The 18,489-nt window shown below is 34.9% G+C and overlaps 3 protein-coding genes across 3 annotated transcripts; 1 reads left to right on the top strand and 2 right to left on the bottom strand.

The window, feature by feature from the left end:
- Window positions 1–1,152: 1,152 nt before the first annotated feature.
- LOC18097554 (LEAF RUST 10 DISEASE-RESISTANCE LOCUS RECEPTOR-LIKE PROTEIN KINASE-like 2.1) lies at window positions 1,153–4,466 on the bottom strand. The gene is made up of 3 exons (XM_052452000.1): window positions 3,624–4,466; window positions 3,074–3,106; window positions 1,153–2,597 (listed from the first exon to the last, which is right to left on the bottom strand). The coding sequence occupies exons 1-3, from the start codon at window positions 4,393–4,395 to the stop codon at window positions 1,462–1,464; spliced, it is 1,941 nt and encodes a 646-aa protein (XP_052307960.1). The 5' UTR covers window positions 4,396–4,466; the 3' UTR covers window positions 1,153–1,461.
- A 6,506-nt stretch (window positions 4,467–10,972) lies between these two features.
- On the top strand, window positions 10,973–13,246 carry LOC7494513 (protein DJ-1 homolog D). Its single transcript, XM_002305217.4, has 5 exons — window positions 10,973–11,172; window positions 11,260–11,385; window positions 11,838–12,278; window positions 12,391–12,753; window positions 12,857–13,246. Exons 1-5 carry the CDS (start codon window positions 11,107–11,109, stop codon window positions 13,043–13,045), a joined length of 1,185 nt encoding a protein of 394 aa, XP_002305253.4. The 5' UTR covers window positions 10,973–11,106; the 3' UTR covers window positions 13,046–13,246.
- A 498-nt stretch (window positions 13,247–13,744) lies between these two features.
- LOC112327238 (LEAF RUST 10 DISEASE-RESISTANCE LOCUS RECEPTOR-LIKE PROTEIN KINASE-like 2.1) lies at window positions 13,745–17,337 on the bottom strand. The gene is made up of 3 exons (XM_052452001.1): window positions 16,331–17,337; window positions 15,780–15,812; window positions 13,745–15,303 (listed from the first exon to the last, which is right to left on the bottom strand). Exons 1-3 carry the CDS (start codon window positions 17,100–17,102, stop codon window positions 14,168–14,170), a joined length of 1,941 nt encoding a protein of 646 aa, XP_052307961.1. The 5' UTR covers window positions 17,103–17,337; the 3' UTR covers window positions 13,745–14,167.
- Window positions 17,338–18,489: the final 1,152 nt, after the last annotated feature.

Below are 18,489 nucleotides of genomic sequence, written 5' to 3'. Positions count from 1 at the left end.
TATTCTAACTATGCTCATAACACTCGGATACAGACTCCATCTTTAGATTTAAAAAAAAAAAAGAAAAAGACTTGTTTTATAATTTATTAAGGCATTGTTTGGGAACGTGGTTCAAACCGTGTTTTATCAAAAAATTTAAAAAACATTATTTAAAATTAATTTTTTTATATTTTCAGATCTTTTTAAAATGCTGATGTCAAAAATGATTTTTAAAAAATAAAATAATATTATTTTTATACATTTCTAAATAAAAAACACTTTGAATCGTAACCGATACTATATTCTCGAATACAACTTAAAAATTTAGAAGGAGACAACCAAAAAAAAGAAATAGTTCTTAAAAGTACAAACCAACAGTGTGTTATTTGATATTAAAATTAAGTTCGATATGAAAAAATTGTATCAAAATTATTAATAGGAAAACAAAAGGATTTATTTGTATTAATTAGTATCAGTTAGGAATAATCTTATGATACATGTGTGATCAAATTAGAGAACTGGAGTCCTGAGGTGGTTGCAAGCGCTCTACCATTCATGGAGGAGATGCATAGATAGGGTTACATATTAAAAGTTTATTTGTTTTTGTATTTTAAAAATATTTAAAAGAAATTTTATGTTTTTATTTTAAATTTATTTATTTTTAGATAGTTTTGATGTGCTGATATCAAAAGCAATTTTAAAAAAATAAAAAAATATATTATTTTAATATATTTTTAAACAAAAATACTTTAAAAAACAACTATTATTATACTATCAAACAGCGGTAAAGATATGCTGGCTGCAACTTAAAAAACAAATAGTACAGAAGTCAGGTGCAATTGCAAAAATAAACGATTCCTCTGTTGGGGAAAAGATGAGAGAGGTGTGTAGCATTTTGAGTATTTGGAGACGTCTGGGAACTCAATTGGAATTAAGGAATTAATTTTTTTATGTTTTTATTAATTTTGGTAATATAGTATATAAATTTTGATTTTTTTATGGGAAAGGAATCCTCGTGCTAGCTTGCATGTCAATCGAGATTAAGTTTCTTCTTAGATGATTTTAAGAACACATCGACAATATTAATATGATGTATTAAGAAAAACTAAGTCTGCAAGAACAATTTAAACTAGAGCACATTTGTTTCTGTGTAATGAATACAAGTTGGGGGCAACTGTTGGTCTTGCTGATGCAAAAAATGTGCTGAAACTGATCACACTTCTTCTAGCCCTCCCATTTTGAGAGTGGAGTAAAGCTAGAAGATTTTGTTTGAAGTCTGTATTTAGAACTCAAATCGCCAACGTGCCAACACACTAATTGATTAAAGTTGGAACGGATTTTCTGCATCTGGATTATGCAAACAGCAGAGTCTTTGAGAGCAATATGCTACATTGACTAGCTCAGGCCATGGAGTTTTCCAAGATATTTTTGGTACAATGCTTCATGGCCTGCTGCAAGGAAGACGCGATGCGTATTTAAAACTTAAAGGTCATGGATTATGATAGCGGTGCTCGAGGAATCTGAAATTGATCCACGAGGAGATCTTGGAGGGGAAGACAAGATCGGTCTTGGTGGGATTGGCAAGGACTCGAGGCTTCCTTGCAGCATTTCTACCACTCGAGACATGGGTGGCCGATTTGAGGGATCAGTTTGTATGCACCACAAGCTTGCCAGAATCATTTTTCTTGCAATTTGCTCTTCCACTTTATTGCCCGTCCCTTGAAGTCCAAGTTCTTCACCTAGTTCAAGACGCTTGTATATCAAATATGGAAAATAGATCTCACTGGTATTACCAGCTCCGACGCAAAAGTTTTTTCTCCCTCCAATCATTTCTAATACTAGCATCCCGTAGCTATAAACATCAGATTTGTGAGAGACACCTCCAAAATTTCGACAAAATACTTCGGGGGCAATGTATCCAATAGTTCCTCTTGCACCCATCATCGATACGATACTCTCTTTTCTGGGGCATATTTTAGCCAGGCCGAAATCAGAAATTTTAGGACAGAAGTTTTCATCTAGAAGAATATTATTAGGCTTGATGTCGAAATGTAAAATCCTTGTGTTGCAACCTCTGTGCAAGTATTCTAATCCCCGAGCAATGCCAACTGCAATTTGGTATAGTGTTTCCCACCCCAATTGGTGATCTGCCTTCGAGAGATTTTCTTCATATATGTGCTTGTCAAGTGACCCATTAGACATGAACTCGTAGATTAGAGCTCGTTTGGAACCCGCAAAACAGAACCCCAGAAGAGTAACAATGTTGACGTGGGAAGTCTGGCTGATGCTTGAAACTTCGTTGACAAATTCTTCTCCGTTACTCTTTGCTTTCTTCAAGACTTTAACAGCAACAAGACGACCATCAGGTAAATTGCCTTTGAAAACACTTCCGTAGCCTCCTTGGCCTAGTTTCTCTTTGAAGGTTTTGGTCATTTTCTTAAGTTCTGAATAACTGTATCTTTTTGGTGCCAAGGTTCCATAGTTCCTCAGAAAAACCTCTATACTTCGACTTCCTCTGGTTTTTCTCAAACTGGAAAGGAAGTTGACGGGTGAGAACTTTCTGATGATGACGCAGCAGATTGTAATTATTAGAACTCCAACGCCGGCAGCTGAGGCAGCTGCAGTAAAGAAAGGTGATGAGGAAGGAAAATAATGCAGTCTAAGAATGAGTCATTTAAACTATTTTTGAAGAGGTTTCAACCTCTCACAGTGAAGGAAAGTTTGGTAAAGCATGCCTTGTATGCACATGTGCTGCTAAACACTTTGTACTACGCTTGTTTAAAAGATTGGAGAAGGAGGAGAACAGTTTCAGTTGGGAGATATAGTGTCCGTCTTGGTCAGGTTTTTTGGTTGAAGAAAATAATGCGAGGGATGAAAACGATGATTGGCTTGTTCAAGTTCACTGAAAGAGAGAACTCTGCTTTTAATCAGAAAAGGGAAATGCATAATGGCAACAGAATTATCATTATAGCTTGGCCTTCTGTTCCTACGCCTTGATGATGGACAGGCATGGAGAAAAGCATACGACAGTCGAATTCAAGTGAAGATTGTGAAGGAACATATAGAGCATAAAAATGATAAATTATTCTGTTACCTATTATAAGCTTTCGTCCCATATTGCCATTCCCTGCATCATAGTTGACAGAACATAATGTTATGTTCGAATAATAAGAGCTGAACCAATGCAGAAGAAAAAACAGACAGCTGCAAGTTAATTTCCTGATCTAAATTCATTGAAACAGAACCAGTTCTATTCCTGAAGAATCATTCAGAAAATGATACAAATCAAATTGTATAAATATTAAAAAATCAAGTTTATATACATGCATGAAAGTAGCTATCTCCCCATTTTTCATCGAAGACTCTTTGCCTAAACCACCCAGTACCTACTGCCAGTTTGTTAGTGGTGTGTGCCACTGTTCATCCAAGACTTTGCTAGCCTAGCAAGATGGACCTCTTCTAGACAGTGGAAGGAAGAGAGTTTTTTTTTTTTTTACCATGGTTGTGTGGACATAACGATCCCAGCGTAACACACAACTAGCAACTTTTTAGCCAAGGCAAACAAGTGGGCAATGGCTCTATGCCATAAAATAACATTAACAAAATTTCAAGACAGGAAAAAAGAAAAAATTAAAATGACTCACCGGAAGTACAAGCCCGAGAATGAGGTCTATCAGGACAGAAACATTTGAAATGGTATGTGGCGTTATCAAATCCACACTTGCCACCACTCTCTTCACAGATGCTACAATTACTTGCTATCCAATTCAACACAAACCCTCTTTCTAACAATAGCATCCTTTCACTCCCAACATTCTCTCCTCTATACACATCCACAGGTGCCACAGCTCCAGTTTCACACTTGTCCGATGCAGGACCCAACAGAGGATCATCATCAAGCATTGCTAGAGTTGAAACAGTTCCATTCTCTCCAAAACAATCAACCTTGTAATTCAGAAGTTTACTATCATTTGCTAGCAGTGTTGAGTTGCAATTGTAAAGCAAGAAGAGGCTTGCTCTGTTAGAAGGTAGACGGAACCTGTCATCAGCTAGAGACATGTTTTGTATTTGAGGAATACAGGAGGTGCTTTTCCCAAAAACAGCTGCATTTGAGACACGAAGAGATTGGTTGTGGTAGTAGATTTCGTGGATGATATACTCATTATTGGACAGTTTAAGGACTGGCTTGCCTTTGTTATTGCAAGAGAGACTGAATCCAGGGTAGCCACAGGAGGGTTCTTGCTTGTTCTGGATGTAAAATGGGAAGTTTATGTTTTGGCCATCGCCACAGCTTTCGGGATTGCAAGCTAGGAACTGAGGGTCTGTACATGAGGCTTTCTTTTCCAGGAGGAACAAAGTGACAACAAAGAGACTTGTTATTGGAGAAAAGGATGTTAAAAAGAAGTTATGGTTCATTTAGGAATCTTGATTTTGTGGAGGAGATAGAGGAAGAGACACGGTGGTGAATAAATTATGGGGGAGGAGGGTGAAGAGGGAATCAGTATAATGAAGGTTATGAGAGGGTGAGTTTGAGTTGATTATTGGAGCTTTTCTGCCTCAGACAATTTTTGACCAGCCGGCCTTTTCATCACTTGAAATGATAGTTACTGGGAAGTTTACCTTGTGCTGGCACAAAGGTTTTTTTTTGCAGTGTCACGGCGGGTTGTTTTGGAATATGGTGTTGGGTTTCTAAAAAAAAATTAAAAAAAAATATATTAAAATTATTTTTTTATTTTTAAAAAATTATTTTTAAATTAGTACATTAAAAAATATGAAAACATTAAAAAATATTAATTTAAAATAAAAAAATAAAAAATTTAATTTTTTTTAAATCCAAAAACAAAAATGCATGAGTTGAGTTTGAGAGGTAAATATGAAAGCATAATGGGGGGAGTTGAATTGGTATTGTGGTAGCTTTTATGGTTGTGGTTTGAAAAAAATTGTTTTATAAAAAGTACTTTTGGTTGAAGTTGGTTTAGTATTTATGTATGTTTGGTTAAAACTGTGGTTGAAATTGAGGTTGAACAAAAAGTAGTTTAATGTCTTTGGTTAAGAATGCTTTTGAAATTGAGGTTATAAAATAATTTAAATATATATATATATATATTGATGGTTTTTAATTTAAATATTGTAGATTTAACTATTATTATTACATCATGAAATAAATAATATTTTATATAAAATATTTTTTATTATTCAATTAAACTATCTACAATTCCATCACGTATGAAATACATCCGACAAGGATTACAATTTTCTTGGTTTCTTAAGCGCGCAACAACATCAGGTAAAATATAATCAGGAACAAAATTGAAATTGCGATCAAATTCTGCAAATGCTACATCATCAAGTGATCTCCGTCTAATTTATGTAGTGTTATTGAATAATATTAAACACTAGTTTTTCGAATAAAACACAATTAAAAATTAAAAATAAAATTTAATTTTTTTTTACTGGGTCAGACCCAGTTCAATGCATTTAGCAGTGTTGTGTTGCTTTTAGTGATCCTGCATTTTCAACGCAAATAGTAATAGGACCATGAATAGTAAATTGAGTTTTATTAGTTATCAAATGTTTTCCGTGGTTTGCTTCAAAAGCATAAGCAATCACGGAACAAATAGGCTGTTAGTCCATTCAATATGACAAGATGGAGTTTTTCTTTTCTTCACACCGCCGGCCCTCTTTTAACAGAAAGGCTAAACTTTCCTTTCTTTTTTTTTCATTTTAGTCCTTCACTTTATAATAATTTTAAAATTATCCCTCATGTCCTACTTAATTTACTAGACTTTCATTCTCACCTCTTACTTGTATAAGCCCATTTAATTATGTTTTCTAGACAAGTTTCAACTAGGTTTTACAAAAAGAAAAATGGCACTATTGTAATTCATAATGAAAATACAGAGCGTGCACAATAACTTCTTGTCCAGTAAAACCACTGGCTTTTTTAGTTTTTCTTTGTAATTGTAATTTTATATAGTCATTACTAGTTTATTTTATTTTTAAATGTATTGTAATGTATTTTCATTTTGGCACCCTTCATTTTCAAAATCCTAATTTTGCCCCCGTTTTCAGTTGATTAGAATCATCAAATTTTGGTTTTAACAACTATCACAGCCAAAGCTTTATAGAAAAAACAATCAGAAATACTTGCCAAAAAATTTAATAATAATCAAAGATGTTTTGGTTTCCAACTATATTTACTGTTTAAGCTATATATGATAAAAAGTTTCGATTTTAATTTATGAATACGTCAAAGAAATAATTGAAAACAATTGATGGTATTTTGAATAAGAAGCTATCATGATTTGAAAATATTGTTTCAATAAAAAAATATATATGCCTTGATAATTTTGATGTGATTGTATACAAAAATTAAAAAAAAAATTAAGTTGAGAGAATCGAATAAAAATTCATAAAATAAAATAAAAAATAGACTTAATATTCTCAATAAATATTCATGGGAAATTTTAAAAAATATATATAATATATAATTATTCATAAAATAATTTGCCATAAAAACCTCTGATATGATTTGAAAAATATGGGATCATTGTATTGTATGATCTTTAAAATGTCATTATTATTATTTTGTTTGAAAATAATATTATTTTTAAAATATTAAAAAAAATAAAAAAAAAATAGGGAAGGGTCAAGAGACTCAAGCTTAGTTGAGTCTAGGTTTGAAATAATAAGCTAGATATACACGTGCTTGCAAAGCTAGGCACATATATATAGTTTTGTTTTTAAAAAAAACAAAAACATAGCGAGCAACATGATAATAAAAATTGAACAAATATATTGTTCACTATAAGAATTTTTTTTGTAACTTTCGTGTCATAATTCAATTTTTGAACGAATAATAAAAATTGAATATAATTGACAATGAGATTATTAAATTTGAGAATCAATTGATCAATAATTGAAAAATTAAAAGTTGAAAAGTTAATTAAAGATCAAATTGAACAATCCAGGAATTAAGGACTGTTTTGTAAACAGTGCTATAATTTAGGGATTTAGGTAAAATTAATCCAATGGCAAAATTAAAAGAATTTTTTTTATTATTATTTGGGATCCAATTGTTAAATTTCCAGAAGCAGGGGTCAAAGTGAAAATTTCCATTTCTGCCGAAACAGCACCGTTGCTGGGGAACAGTCATGCGTCTTCTCCATCTCGATTCAACAGGGGAGCTGAAAAACTGCAACAAATCTGATCCAATCGTGGACCACGTCTCTTGCCCACGATCTCGTTCGTGGAAAATAACAGTCCTGTAAAGGCAAGACTGGTTGGAGGCAAGCTATTGGATCCACAGTTATTAAACCCGGCCCGGCCCGGCGGGTCGACCCGGGACCCGGTCGACACGGTGGCTGGACCGGTCCGGGTTTAACAAAAGACTGGCTGTGGCAACAGCCCGGCCATACCCGGGTGACCCGGGCGAACCCGAATGAGACCCGTTTTTTTTTTCTTCAAATGTGGGATTTGAAACACATTAGTATATATACTCTATGTTCCCATGAAAAAAGTCATGTTTTTTCAATGTGAGATAAAAAACCTTTTGGTTTAAATACTTCAACTTAAAAGGATAACATAGTATCTTTTCAATGTGGGGTTTGAAGCCCTTTCATATATATACACTATGTTTCCATGAAAAAAACCATGTTTTTTCAATGTGGGATAAAAAACCTTTTGGTTTAAATACTTCAACTTAAAAGGATAACATAGTATCTTTTCAATGTGGGGTTTGAAGCCCTTTCATATATATACTCCATGTTCCCATAAAAAAAGTTATGTTTTTTCAATGTGGGATTTGAAACCCATTAATATATATGCTCTATGTTTCCAAGAAAAAAGTTATGTTTTTTCAATGTGGGATAAAAAACTTTTTTAGTTTAAATACTTTAACTTAAAAGCTTAACATAATATCTTTTTAACATGGGATAAAAAACTTTGGTTGGATCTCTATAAAAGGGGAAGAAAAACCCAGAAGAGAGGAAAAACCGAAAATCGAAGACAAACAGAGCAGAAATACAGAGCAAAAAAACAAAACACAGAAAAGAGAAGGAAAAGTAAAGGAGCAGGACAGATAGGAGTATTGGCTTTTCCATTGTTTTCGTCCCTGCAAACAAAGGAAAGACCCGGAATCAGTCAAAGAAAACTCACAGCAGGCCAGCATCATCTTCGTAGTTTTAAAAGCTACTGAGAAAACAAAAGGAAAATACAGACAAGTGAGAACAGAAGGAAGACAAAGAGAAGCAGTAGGCGAGAATCATCATCAGCGCTGCAAGCATCTTCGATCTCCAGAAGCAGGTACGCCCGTTTCTTCATCCACTTTTGCATCTTCATTTCAAATTGAATTGTTACAAGAACAGTGTTCATGCACGCGTGAATTCACTTCACGTGTGCTTTTAGTTTTTTTTTGCCCAGCCGGGTCACTGGCTTGGGCCAGTGACCGGGCTGGGCTGGCTGGGTCTAGCCCAGCCCATGTGGGATGAGCTGGGCCCAACCCAAAAATATGAGCTGGCTGGGCCTAGCCCAGCCCAAAAAAATAAAAAAATAAAAAACAAAGATGTGTGTATGTATAAATAAAAAAATAAATATAAATTTATTATTTTTATTCATTGACGCCAGAATCAGAATAAAAATATTGATTCAAATTTATTTCATTGTATTTTATTTAAATTACATAAAAAAATATGCTTGCAAAAATAAAATAAAATAAAGTAAATTTATTGGTTTATTCACTGACGCCAGAGTTAGGAATAAAGATACTGATATAAATTTATTTTATTTTATTGTATTTTACTTTTATTTAGTCACATAAAAAAATGTGTATGCGTAAAAAATAAATTTATTTGATTTGTTTATTCACTGACACCAGAGTCAGGAATAAAAAATACTGATTTAGATTTATTTTATTTTTATAGCTACGTAATATTTTTCAACACCAAAGTTGAAAATATCCGTAGTTAAATATTCACTGACGTCAGAGTCAGGAATATTACACGCAAAACCACCGTAGCATAAACGAACAAAACATTAGCAATTTATGACAAAGTCAGCAATGCAGCCTGCCCTCAAGGGGTGATAATATCTTCCCTTTTACGTAACTAGTCTCGTACCATAGAATCTCTGTTGACCAGTTAGGGTTCCTAGTAACCATAATACTAGGTGGCGACTCCTTAAATAATATCATTCCCCGTTAAAGAACAGGATGCCAGAAATCCATTCTTTTCCATGATAATTTTTAAGGCCGCCGCGATGTCGAGTGCGACAACTAGAAAATTGAGGTCTGAGTTTTCTGACTCTTAAAACTCAAATTTTAACTTATTTTTACTTAAAACACCAAAAAAAAAAAACATGTTAGAAACCTCTATAATCTTATTTCAATTCTAAAACACATCTTAATCAGTTCAAAAACTCAAAATGAAATTAAATCAAAATATATTTTTTAAAATTTCAATCTGCTTTTTTCAACAAATTCTTTAAAATTTCAATCACCTTCATTAGACTCTTTTATTTAAGAAAAACTAATTGACACCGAGATATGTGATTTTCATAGCCGATATGAAGCTTTCTCTCATTATTTTCATCTTCAGTGCCTCTCTCATCTCTCCACAGTCAGAGATTGAAAGAAAGTGAAAGAGATGAAGTTTTATGATCAAAATGTAAACTTCAAAACCTAGACGGATAATATCCACATTGTCCATCTCTTGTTGTGGTACATAACGAGTGAGGTTTCCAGTCAACTTAATTTGTAGTCCAATTCAAGACATATCTTTACTGTTGCTTTAGGGTTGTAAAGTTCCTCAAAGCCAGCAAGAATCCAAACTAGGATGTTGTTACCACATGATTGAATATGTGGTTGCCGGTTCCGTTTGTCTATGTAGAAACCTCCGGCAGTCGTAACTTTTATGGGGCATTTTGAGGTAATGGGTATTTGATTCTACTTTTCAGGGGGGAAATCGTATATAAAACTAGGGTTTATACTCCAAGGAGCATAATCAAAGGGAGTATTGCTGAGGGTGATGTTAAAAAGATCCTCAGGGCAACCATCATCCTTCATATCCATTCGAACTACTGTACGAATAGGAAGCTCTTTGTCGATTGACATTAATGCTGTAATTCTGTGACATGATCTCTATAACAGTGTTATTGTTTTGGCACTAAATCTTGAATCCTTGACGTCCACAGTCTAGGCTTCGGTTGTTGCCCCAGAAAGGATATGACAAGTCTTGTATTGATCCGCAGCTGAACAGGTGGCTATGTTCTTTAAATTTCTCGTTGCCATGGCGATCTAGAGGTGTGGATATGTCCAAAAGGACAAATATAGTGGCCAAGAAGAAGAGAAAGGAGCGCGAGCGCGAGCGCAATATAGGATGCATAAGGAACGTTTTAGAGAGCAGGGGGCTGTAAAGAAATAGCACAATGATTAATGATGTATGATTGATTTGAAAGGATTATCAATATATTAAAATAAGATAAGAATATAAAAAAAAAAATAATTCTAGGGATTGTTGGTATGAAAATATTTTACTGATATTTGAGGAGAAAGGTTTGGAATACCGCAGTATAGCCATGCTTTTAAAAAAAATTTAAAAAATTATATTTTAGTGTTTTTAATATCGTTTTGATACGTGTCAAAAAAAAATTTTAAATAAAAAATATATTTTAATTTATTTCTAAATAAAAAATATTTTAATAAAAAATTTACAATAAAAATTATATAGTATGTATCAATTGAACAAACATTTTCAAAACTCCGCATCTGAAGTTAAGACAGAGGAGAGGCGGCTAGCATAATTGGTGGTCAAATCTCCATGTAACAGAAACTTCGACTAAGACACGTCCACAAACCAATTGAGCTAAGCACAACAATTAAAATATATATATATATATATTAACTTTTTTTTCTCCATGTTTTTATATGAAGAGTGTGAAACCGAACTTAAGTCGTTTTCGTTAATAACAAACCTCCCATTTTCTTTATTCTATTCGTCAGAATGCGCATCGAGTCAACATTAACAAAGAGAGTTAAAGAACAAAACGTTTCTCCTGCACTTATAAATTTATAATCACTCAAATAGCAATACACAGAGAGCTAAATCTCAAGCGTCATTGTTAGCATCAGCAATGGCTAATTGCAAGCCACAGAAGAAAGTTCTATTGTTATGTGGGGATTACATGGAAGATTATGAGGTGGGTTTCTTTCGTTTTTATCTGTCTTTCTCATTTTGAAGTTGTTTTTCTTCTTTAAGTGATGGGGTTTTGTTATTGTTTTTGCAGGCTATGGTTCCATTTCAATCCTTGCAGGCTTATGGAATAGCAGTTGATGCTGTTTGTCCTGGAAAGAAAGCTGGTGATTATTGCCGCACTACAGTTGGGGACTCTGGTGCCTATCATGGATATCAGGTCCCCCCCTTCCTTGTATTTATTAATTTGTTATTATATAAATATCCATTTCATGATTGTTAACGAAAACAAGCATGTTAGTATGTCAGTCTCTAGATATTAGTGGACAAAACCCATGGTGTTAGGCAAATCTTCTTGGATTAAAGAAGATTTCAAATCTAAGATTTTGATTTTTCTGAAACTAATTAGAGGGTTTTTCTGATTAATTGCTTGTCATATTGGTGATGATAGTGGTTGTGGTTGTAGTTGTAGTGAGACTGGTAGTGATAATGATTCCATGATCATTTTACATTCATAATGTGTCAAGCGAGCTCCCTTTTTGATAAAAACCGTGTTTTGAACTTCTGATAAACTTGGAGGGTGTGGCCCAACTGATCAAATAAAGTACATCCATAATATGGCCATTCATTTCCTTAGTTCTGATGTGTTTGTTCGAACTTTACTTGCTGTAGACTTATACTGAGAAGCCTGGACACAACTTTAGTCTCAATGCAACTTTCGATGAAGTTGATTTCAGCAAATATGATGCGCTTGTTATACCAGGAGGAAGGGCTCCAGAATATCTTGCCATAAATGAATCTGTGTTAAATTGTGCGAGGCAATTTTCCGATTCAGGAAAGCTGATTGCTGCTATTTGCCATGGGCCATTGATCTTGGCAGCTGCAGGCTTATTAAAAGGTCGGAAGTGCACTGCATACCATGCTCTGAGACCTGTTCTCATCGATGCCGGTGCTCATTGGATTGAACCCAAAACCATGATGGATTGTGTTTCTGATGGCAATCTCATTACTGGAGTTATATATAAGGCGCATCCTGAGTACATCCAGCTTGTTGTGAAGGCACTGGGAGGCAAGATAGCTGGTTCAGATAAAAGGATTCTGTTTCTCTGTGGGGTAAGTTCTAATACAAAAATTATTTGACTCTGGTTACTATCATCAAGCTCGAAGAAACAAGTGTTTTTTCTTGTTTACTAAGAAGTATTTATTCTCTTATTCTTGCTTTCAGGATTTCATGGAAGATTATGAGGTTACTGTTCCTCTTCAATCCCTTCAAGCTCTTGGGTGCCACGTTGATGCAGTTTGCCCCAAGAAGAAGGCTGGGGATTTCTGCCCGACTGCAGTCCATGACTTTGAAGGTGACCAAACATACACTGAGAAGCCAGGCCATAATTTCATTCTAACAGCTTCCTATGAAGGCTTGGATGCCTCGAGTTACGACGCTCTCGTCATCCCTGGAGGCCGGTCTCCAGAATATTTGGCACTGGATGAGACAGTGATTGCCTTGGTGAAGAAATTCATGCAATCAAAGAAGCCAGTTGCCTCTATTTGTCACGGACAGCAGATCCTAGCTGCTGCGGGAGTTCTCAAGGTAGTATCCAATGTTTTCTTTCCCCTTCATAGAATCACAGAAGTAATCATTTTCTTCACACTTGCCATCCTTATTCTTGTATATGTGAATCATGTTGCTGCAGGGAAGAAAGTGCACCGCATACCCTGCTGTGAAGCTGAACGTCGTCTTGGGAGGGGCAACATGGCTAGAACCGGATCCAATCGATCGTTGCTACACCGACGAAAACTTGGTTACCGGAGCCGCATGGCCAGGGCACCCTCAGTTTGTGTCTCAGCTGATGGCCTTACTTGGTATCCGAGTGTCATTCTAGCTGTGCTGTTGCAATAATACTTACCTGTTCATGTATGTCTATCAAATAACATCCGGATTCAAAGCCCTTGATGACCCTGCTTTAATGCTTAAGTAGATGGCCTCATTTGGCATTGTATTTTATTTTTTATTGAGTATAAACTATTAAATACTATATTCTAATTAAAAAAATATATATGAAAATACGTGAACCCGTACCAAATCCTATAAATATGTAGCAGGGGCAAGGGAGGAACAACTCCCATCCACCACTACATTTAACGTCCATGGCTCACGTTGGAACTTCACAAACAACAGCCGGCGTCTTTGAAAGATTTTCAAGTCAATTGGAAATAAAATGGAATATTTCTGCATCTATAAGTGCTAGTGTTTTTTAAATGTTACAAAACTCCCTCAAAGATTTGGCAATGGTAGCTCTACTCGCAAATCATTATAACAGTGTTTTTTTTATCTTTTATTTTCTTGCCCTTCTAAATTTTGTTTTGAGGTTTTTTTTATTTAATTGAGTTCTTTGATAATTGGTTTTCAAAATGTTTTTTATTTAAAAATATATTAAAATAATGTTTTTTTATTTTTTAAAATTATTTTTGAAATCAGCGTATTAAAATGATCTAAAAATACTAAAAAAATATTAATTTAAAATAAAAAAGAAATAAAATAAAAAATTAATTTTTTTTAAAAATGCTTTTGAAACGAAAAATAAAAAGGGTAAATTTAGGTATTTGTGTTCTAATTTGATCCTGCTTGCCTTCTGTTAGGCTACCGTGGTCTTGACAAGGCATTTCAACTTTAGGTTCGGACTTGATATTGCGGAAATCAAATTAATTTTATGGTTCTAATTGGATTAGAAGCTAGGGTACCAATATTGAATAACAATCAAAATGGTAGCTCTGATATAGGGAAAAAAACAGTCCCTCTGCTTTTTTATCAAAGTTTCCTTTTGGTCCATTTAGTTTTGAAAATACATATTTTGGTCCAAGACTTTATTTTGTTCCCATTTTGACGAGAAGAGAGAGAGTTGCTAGTAAATAGGAAAGAAGAGAGAAAGTTATTAGCTAGGCATGGTTCCGAGCACAAAAAAGATCAGGCCTGGTGCAAGGAAGACGCGATGCGTATTTAAAACTTAAAGGTCATGGATTATGATAGCGGTGCTCGAGAAATCTGAAATTGATCCACGAGGAGATCTTGGAGGGGAAGACAAGATCGGTCTCGGTGGGATTGGCAAGGACTCGAGGCTTCCTTGCAGCATTTCTACCACTCGAGACATGGGTGGCCGATTTGAGGGATCAGTTTGTATGCACCACAAGCTTGCCGAAATCATTTTTCTTGCAATTTGCTCTTCCACTTTATTGCCCGTCCCTCGAAGTCCAAGTTCTTCGCCTAGTTCAAGACGCTTGTATATCAAATATGGAAAATAGATCTCACTGGTATTACCAGCTCCGACGCAGAAGTTTTTTCTCCCTCCAATCATTTCTAATACTAGCATCTCGTAGCTATAAACATCAGATTTGTGAGAGACCTCTCCAAAATTTCGACAAAATACTTCGGGGGCAATGTATCCAATAGTTCCTCTTGCACCCGTCATCGATACGATACTCTCTTTTCTGGGACATATTTTAGCTAGGCCGAAATCAGAAATTTTAGGACAGAAGTTTTCATCTAGAAGAATATTATTAGGCTTGATGTCGAAATGTAAAATCCTTGTGTTGCAACGTCTGTGCAAGTATTCTAATCCCCGAGCAATGCCAACTGCAATTTGGTACAGTGTTTCCCACCCCAATTGGCGATCTGCCTTCGAGAGATTTTCTTCATATATGTGCTTGTCAAGTGACCCATTAGACATGAACTCGTAGATTAGAGCTCGTTTGGAACCCGCAAAACAGAACCCCAGAAGAGTAACAATGTTGACGTGGGAAGTCTGGCTGATGCTTGAAACTTCGTTGACAAATTCTTCTCCGTTACTCTTTGCTTTCTTCAAGACTTTAACAGCAACAAGACGACCATCAGGTAAATTGCCTTTGAAAACACTTCCGTAGCCTCCTTGGCCTAGTTTCTCTTTGAAGGTTTTGGTCATTTTCTTAAGTTCTGAATAACTGTATCTTTTTGGTGCCAAGGTTCCATAGTTCCTCAGAAAAACCTCTATACTTCGACTTCCTCTGGTTTTTCTCAAACTGGAAAGGAAGTTGACGGGTGAGAACTTTCTGATGATGACGCAGCAGATTGTAATTATTAGAACTCCAACGCCGGCAGCTGAGGCAGCTGCAGTAAAGAAAGGTGATGAGGAAGGAAAATAATGCAGTCTAAGAATGAGTCATTTAAACTATTTTTGAAGAGGTTTCAACCTCTCACAGTGAAGGAAAGTTTGGTAAAGCATGCCTTGTATGCACATGTGCTGCTAAACACTTTGTACTACGCTTGTTTAAAAGATTGGAGAAGGAGGAGAACAGTTTCAGTTGGGAGATATAGTGTCCGTCTTGGTCAGGTTTTTTGGTTGAAGAAAATAATGCGAGGGATGAAAACGATGATTGGCTTGTTCAAGTTCACTGAAAGAGAGAACTCTGCTTTTAATCAGAAAAGGGAAATGCATAATGGCAACAGAATTATCATTATAGCTTGGCCTTCTGTTCCTACGCCTTGATGATGGACAGGCATGGAGAAAAGCATACGACAGTCGAATTCAAGTGAAGATTGTGAAGGAACATATAGAGCATAAAAATGATAAATTATTCTGTTACCTATTATAAGCTTTCGTCCCATATTGCCATTCCCTGCATCATAGTTGACAGAACATAATGTTATGTTCGAATAATAAGAGCTGAACCAATGCAGAAGAAAAAACAGACAGCTGCAAGTTAATTTCCTGATCTAAATTCATTGAAACAGAACCAGTTCTATTCCTGAAGAATCATTCAGAAAATGATACAAATCAAATTGTATAAATATTAAAAAATCAAGTTTATATACATGCATGAAAGTAGCTATCTCCCCATTTTTCATCGAAGACTCTTCGCCTAAACCACCCAGTACCTACTGCCAGTTTGTTAGTGGTGTGTGCCACTGTTCATCCAAGACTTTGCTAGCCTAGCAAGATGGACCTCTTCTAGACAGTGGAAGGAAGAGAGTTTTTTTTTTTTTTTACCATGGTTGTGTGGACATAACGATCCCAGCGTAACACACAACTAGCAACTTTTTAGCCAAGGCAAACAAGTGGGCAATGGCTCTATGCCATAAAATAACATTAACAAAATTTCAAGACAGGAAAAAAGAAAAAATTAAAATGACTCACCGGAAGTACAAGCCCGAGAATGAGGTCTATCAGGACAGAAACATTTGAAATGGTATGTGGCGTTATCAAATCCACACTTGCCACCACTCTCTTCACAGATGCTACAATTACTTGCTATCCAATTCAACACAAACCCTCTTTCTAACAATAGCATCCTTTCACTCCCAACATTCTCTCCTCTATACACATCCACAGGTGCCACAGCTCCAGTTTCACACTTGTCCGATGCAGGACCCAACAGAGGATCATCATCAAGCATTGCTAGAGTTGAAACAGTTCCATTCTCTCCAAAACAATCAACCTTGTAATTCAGAAGTTTACTATCATTTGCTAGCAGTGTTGAGTTGCAATTGTAAAGCAAGAAGAGGCTTGCTCTGTTAGAAGGTAGACGGAACCTGTCATCAGCTAGAGACATGTTTTGTATTTGAGGAATACAGGGGGTGCTTTTCCCAAAAAAAGCTGCATTTGAGACACGAAGAGACTGGTTTTGGTAGTAGATTTCGTGGATGATATACTCATTATTGGACAGTTTAAGGACTGGCTTGCCTTTGTTATTGCAAGAGAGACTGAATCCAGGGTAGCCACAGGAGGGTTCTTGCTTGTTCTGGATGTAAAATGGGAAGTTTATGTTTTGGCCATCGCCACAGCTTTCGGGATTGCAAGCTAGGAACTGAGGGTCTGTACATGAGGCTTTCTTTTCCAGGAGGAACAAAGAGACAACAAAGAGACTTATTATTGAAGAAAAGGATGTTAAAAAGAAGTTATGGTTCATTTAGGAATCTTGATTTTGTGGAGGAGATAGAGGAAGAGACACGGTGGTGAATAAATTATGGGGGAGGAGGGTGAAGAGGGAATCAGTATAATGAAGGTTATGAGAGGGTGAGTTTGAGTTGATTATTGGAGCTTTTCTGCCACAGACAATTTTTGACCAGCCGGCCTTTTCATCACTTGAAATGATAGTTACTGGGAAGTTTACCTTGTGCTGGCACAAAGGTTTTTTTTTGCAGTGTCACGGCGGGTTGTTTTGGAATATGATATTGAGTTTTTTTAAAAAAAAAACAAAAATTTAAAATATATTAAAAAAAAATTTTATTTTAAAAAAATTATTTTTAATATTAGCACATTAAAATATTAAAAAATATTAATTTAAAATAAAAAAATTAAATTCTTTTTTAAAGTCCAAAAACAAAATGCATCAGTTGAGTTTGATAGGTAGTGTGTTTTGTATTGTGGTAACTTTTATGATTGTGATTTGAAAAAAGTTGTTTTATAAAAAGTACTTTTAGTTGAGGTTGGTTTAATATTTATGCATGTTTGGTTAAAACTGTGGTTGAAATTGAGGTTAAACAAAAAGTAGTTTAATGTCTTTGGTTAAGAATGTTTTTGAAATTAAGGTTATAAAATAATTTTAAAAAATATAGATTAATATTGATGGTTTTTAATTTAAATATTATAGATTTAACTATTGTTATTACATCATGAAATAAATAATAGTTTATATAAAATATTTTTTATTGTTCTATTAAACTATCTACAATTCCATCACGTATGAAATACATCTGACAAGGACTACAGTTTCCTTGGTTTCTTAAGTGCGCAACAACATCAGATAAAATATAATCAAGAACAAAATTGGGATTGCGATCAATCAAGCGATCTCCGTCTAATTTATGTAGTGTCATTGAATAATGTTAAACACTAATTTTTCGAATAAAACACAATTAAAAATAAAAAAATTTAATTTAAATTTTTTTACTGGATCGGACCCGGTTCAATGCATTTAGCTTTGGACCAGACCCGGTCAGACCGGAACAATAGAGACATGCTCCACTGTTCACGTGAACAGTGGAGACACTCTCCACAATTGAAAGCAGTATTGTGCTGCTTTCAGTGATCCTACGTTTTCAACTCAAATACTAATAGGGCCCATGAACAGTAAATTGAGTTTTATTAATTACCAAACGTTTGTTTTCCCGTGGTTTGCTTTAAAAGCAGAAGCAACCACGGAAAAAAACGGTTAGTCCATTCAATATGATAAGATGGAGTTTTTATTTTCTTCACACCGCCAGCCCTCTTTTAAGAGAGAGGCTAAACTTTCTTTTCTTTTCTTTTTTGCATTTTAGTCCTTCACTTTATAATAATTTTAAAATTATCCCTCA

Source organism: Populus trichocarpa, chromosome 4 (genome assembly GCF_000002775.5).
Source record: "Populus trichocarpa isolate Nisqually-1 chromosome 4, P.trichocarpa_v4.1, whole genome shotgun sequence".
NCBI lineage: Eukaryota > Viridiplantae > Streptophyta > Magnoliopsida > Malpighiales > Salicaceae > Populus > Populus trichocarpa.
This window is presented reverse-complemented; position numbering and strand designations above follow the sequence as displayed.

Excerpts from the sequence above, each read along its gene's own strand:
- LOC18097554 (XM_052452000.1), bottom strand. The coding sequence starts at position 4,395 with ATGAACCATAACTTCTTTTTAACATCCTTTTCTCCAATAACAAGTCTC. Across the intron at positions 3,107-3,623 it reads TTCTCGGGCTTGTACTTCCG|GGAATGGCAATATGGGACGA; the intron begins GTGAGTCATTTT and ends ACTATGATGCAG. Across the intron at positions 2,598-3,073 it reads GGGACGAAAGCTTATAATAG|CTGCCTCAGCTGCCGGCGTT; the intron begins GTAACAGAATAA and ends TCTTTACTGCAG.
- LOC7494513 (XM_002305217.4), top strand. The coding sequence starts at position 11,107 with ATGGCTAATTGCAAGCCACAGAAGAAAGTTCTATTGTTATGTGGGGAT. Across the intron at positions 12,279-12,390 it reads GGATTCTGTTTCTCTGTGGG|GATTTCATGGAAGATTATGA; the intron begins GTAAGTTCTAAT and ends TCTTGCTTTCAG. Across the intron at positions 12,754-12,856 it reads CTGCTGCGGGAGTTCTCAAG|GGAAGAAAGTGCACCGCATA; the intron begins GTAGTATCCAAT and ends ATGTTGCTGCAG.
- LOC112327238 (XM_052452001.1), bottom strand. The coding sequence starts at position 17,102 with ATGAACCATAACTTCTTTTTAACATCCTTTTCTTCAATAATAAGTCTC. Across the intron at positions 15,813-16,330 it reads TTCTCGGGCTTGTACTTCCG|GGAATGGCAATATGGGACGA; the intron begins GTGAGTCATTTT and ends ACTATGATGCAG. Across the intron at positions 15,304-15,779 it reads GGGACGAAAGCTTATAATAG|CTGCCTCAGCTGCCGGCGTT; the intron begins GTAACAGAATAA and ends TCTTTACTGCAG.